A 3,800-nucleotide genomic window follows, 5' to 3' on the forward strand; every position below is an offset into this window, starting at 1 on the left:
TCAGTGCGGATGACCCTGGCCTTTTCCCAGTCCATGATGTGGTTTTCTCTTTTACAGTGATCGGTTATGGCTGACTTGTAGTGCTCCTGTTCTGCTTGTAGTTTTATTGCTCTTGTTTGTCTTGTTGCCGTCTCCTTCTCACACTCCTTCTTGTGTTCTATTTTTCTTGTGATGAAGTTCCTCCCTGTCTCTCCAATGTATGATTTATTGCATGATTTGCATGGAATTTCGTATATGAAATTGCATTTGTTTTCCGGGTTGACTTTGTCTTTTGGGTGGACCAGTATTTGACGGAGTGTTGTATGTGGTTTGATAGGTGTGGTTATGTTGTGTTTATTCATGGCTCTTTTGATGCGTTCCGTAATTCTTCTCCCATACGGCAAAATCACCATTCCGCTGGGTTCTTGTTTCCGTGTTTGTTTCTTTCAAATCTGACAGGTGAGCCGCGCCTTCATCCATCAGCTGATAAAGACGCGTCACTATCACATCTTTGACACTCTGATGAAGGCGGAAGAATCCGCCGAAACATGTCAGGTGAATAACCTAAAACAATTTGTTTGATATAAAAGAAACCAGTGAAGTGATTAAATAAGGAAAAACAAGATGAACTTAGTACAATTAATATTCCATAATATTGAGTACGTGTTTGCTGGAGATTATTTCATGCTGATACTTGATAGTGCTGCCATCAGCCAGCACAACAACGCAGCTGCAATTTAACCCAGAGCACTGCTGATGCACATAAATGAATTTTTTGTCATCATTCACAATTGCATAGTAAGAAATTTTAATATTGTGTCCTTTGATGGCTTGTAACACAAAATTAGTTTACATTAACTTTAAAATATTCTTGGACTCGGGTGCAAAATATTGTGTTTGGGGATATGCCTACTTACAAATATCCAAAGTTGCTGTGCTACTACCAGCAGCTAATCTGTGCTAACATGAGCCCAAACAGCTAAGGGTGACAAATTGAGATTTCTGATAGTTGAAGACAACAAACAAAAGAGCAGCAGATACAAGATGGGCATGTCAAACTTCAAACATATCAATAAAAACATGAAAATTAGAGCATTTTGAATTTTATTGCGTTCATATCGTACAATTCACAAGTAGGACATGGAATTCATTTTTCCTTGCTACAAAAATCTGTAAATTTGTTTTTTTTAGTGTTAGCTGATCAATAAGAAGTCAAACCGAGCAATCAGATCATAAGTTGTAGAAGTGATAAAAAAAAAACATTTTTTAAAAATCTGGACATAACGACTGACTGCTTTAGCGCGGAATGCATGAAGGTGTGCAAGAAAAAATGATTGTTCTTTAAATTAAAGAAAGAATGTCGGCAACAAAGACAAACTTATGAGAGTTGCTCCTACAACGTCCATGATTGAAGCTCGTTCCTTCATTTGGCACCACCGCAAAATCTTCGTCTTTGAAAAACAAAAGCAACAGCAGAAAGAACAAGTTAACACACAATGCCACTGTATGTCGGGTTTTTGGGTATACAGTAATCCCTCGTTTATCGCGGCTAATTAGTTCCAAGACCACCCGCAATATGTGAAAATCCACAAAGTAGTGTCACCCTTTTTTTTTTCCACATACATACATTGTTTGTGTATCAATAATTGTACATTAAAGCATATAAGTGCATATGTTATCATTAGAACATTAAATAATAGTTTCAAACATACACGGTGGAGTCACCTGTTTTTATTTAGTGCCCTTGTAGGTGACTTGTTTGCCGCACTTCTTTAGCGTCTCCAGCAGAACGTCGGCGTCCTTGTCCGACTCGATCCACACCAGCTGATTCGGGAGGTCGATTTCAAACTTGACATCTTCGGAAATCAACCCACGTACGTTTTGTCAAATCATGTTCGTAACACTGAGCAGTTTGTACATTAAGACTGTACTTTTTTTTTTAAATAAATGAAAAAAAAAAAAGTAAACAAACAAATAAATTAATGCACATTAAAATCCATCCATTTTGTGCATCACTTAAGTTGTACACATTTGTTGAATGAAAAGATGATCTAAATATGATACAATAAACAGTTGTTAAGGATGACGGATAATTTAATTGACTTAACTTTTGCTTATCAGATGTATTGTATACACTTAAAGGCACTAATATGACAACTAATAATAATGACTTCCGATCTGATTGGTTATTTCTGGACATATAATCCCAGTTGTTTACTTTCTTACATGTTTCTTGATTGAGTCGTACAAGTTACAGGACCGATTAATCCTGACAAGAGTTTTGAAATGATTTATCTTGGTTTCATATTTTTTAAAATATTTTTAATTATTATTTCCATTTTCACTTTGACCATTTTTCCAAGCATATCAGAGCAGAAACATGAAAAGGAAATACCACAGGATAAACACTAAGGATTATTTTACAAAGAGATCCGACAGTGGGACTTTGGCAGTTAAAAAACCAGTGGAACTGGTAAATATTGATATGGACGTACTGGGCCTTTGTCTCACCTTCCAACCTGTTGAGGATTCGGCTGACGGCACCCGAACATCCTTCACACGTCATCGCCACTGCAAACTCGTGTTTCTGCCAAAACACAGAGAAATTTCTGAAACATTTTATTCAACTTTTGTTCCAATCAGTGAAAAAGTCATTGTTTCTTGGTTTGTTCCAGTGGCACATTTTCTAAACTGGTCATCCCCGGTGAGGGACGATTACATTACTCATTACTGTGGCTCCAAGCCTGCAAAGATTATTTATGATTGTTATTATTATTATTATGATCTATTATTATTTATGTGACATATTATATCAATGTCAAGTCAAACAATTGAATCTAAACAATTGTGCCGTTATCTATATAATCTAGTAAATTTGACCAAATTGTTGTACCTATAAATTGGAGTCGTGTTATAATAAAGTTTGAATTCAAAGAAACGTTGATTAAAAATATTTCATTCAGCAATCTAGTTTTAATGTACGTTTTAGAGGTAACTTAATGAGTCTAGCAAAGCGTGAATGAGAGATGAAGTGTATATAAAGTTGATCGTTGATAGTTGAGCCGGACAAATGAAGACAATTAAAACGCATCCAAAAGAGCACAGCGAAAGGTTTGTTTAAATGTAAATTCTGCAACGTCACAAATGCAATACAGCTGACTCGGAAGCAAACTACTTTATCAGCTTACAACCAGCTTTTCGAGTGGTAACACAACCGACTTGCAGCTAAATGAAACAAACTCGACATATTTGCCAGTTTGTCGTAAACACTGAGCAACTGTTAGGTATCAAAACAAATGGTTGCTATCTTAGCAGCAACACCGCCGCTATAGCCAAGCTATGCTAATCCAACATTAAAAAAACATTTGCAGATGTTATTGCGATATAAATATGTCGAGAGAACTTACGGGCATGTTTATGATTTTGTGGCGTGTCCTAAAAAAAAAATCACTTTTACCACCGAGTGACAAAACACAAACAATCAAACCACCACCTAACTCTGGTTGAATAGTCAAGCTAACAACAACCAATGATTGAACAAAAGGTTCCGGTTAGTTTTGCAAATTTCTATAGCTGCGGCATGTAAAAGCAAAATACAAATCTATATACTCTTATTTTTTTATCTGCTTATAATAAACACGTTTTTCTATTCAAAATCATACCATCAATAATTCTGAACCTAACTTTTATTTTGTTGGCCATTTTCTTTTCCTGATAATTATGATGCCATTACGGCCACCTTGACGTTGTCCCCTTTCGTACATTTTGCAAAGGTATCCAAATATATCTTTAAGGACTAAAACAATTTTTTTTCTTTAGTC

The 3,800-nt window shown here is 35.7% G+C and overlaps 1 protein-coding gene across 2 annotated transcripts; it reads right to left on the bottom strand.

Annotated features, from left to right (window-relative positions):
• Positions 1–1,066: 1,066 nt before the first annotated feature.
• Positions 1,067–3,546, bottom strand: atox1 (antioxidant 1 copper chaperone). 2 transcript variants are annotated; one of them, XM_088373663.1, is made up of 4 exons: positions 3,387–3,546; positions 2,491–2,566; positions 1,692–1,835; positions 1,067–1,430 (listed from the first exon to the last, which is right to left on the bottom strand). In XM_088373663.1, exons 1-3 carry the CDS (start codon positions 3,390–3,392, stop codon positions 1,711–1,713), a joined length of 207 nt encoding a protein of 68 aa, XP_088229789.1. In that variant the 5' UTR covers positions 3,393–3,546; the 3' UTR covers positions 1,067–1,430; positions 1,692–1,710. The 2 variants fall into 2 exon arrangements, with proteins under 2 accessions (XP_088229789.1, XP_088229782.1); XM_088373656.1 differs by having other exon boundaries at positions 1,705–1,835; positions 3,387–3,545.
• Positions 3,547–3,800: the final 254 nt, after the last annotated feature.

Source organism: Syngnathus floridae, chromosome 1 (genome assembly GCF_059516105.1).
Source record: "Syngnathus floridae isolate MCC-2025c chromosome 1, RoL_Sflo_1.0, whole genome shotgun sequence".
In the NCBI taxonomy this organism is placed as follows: domain Eukaryota; kingdom Metazoa; phylum Chordata; class Actinopteri; order Syngnathiformes; family Syngnathidae; genus Syngnathus; species Syngnathus floridae.

Coding starts and splice junctions, on each gene's coding strand:
- atox1 (XM_088373663.1), bottom strand. Junction 1,836..2,490: donor AATCCTCAACAGGTTGGAAG/GTGAGACAAAGG, acceptor TGATTTCCGAAG/ATGTCAAGTTTGAAATCGAC.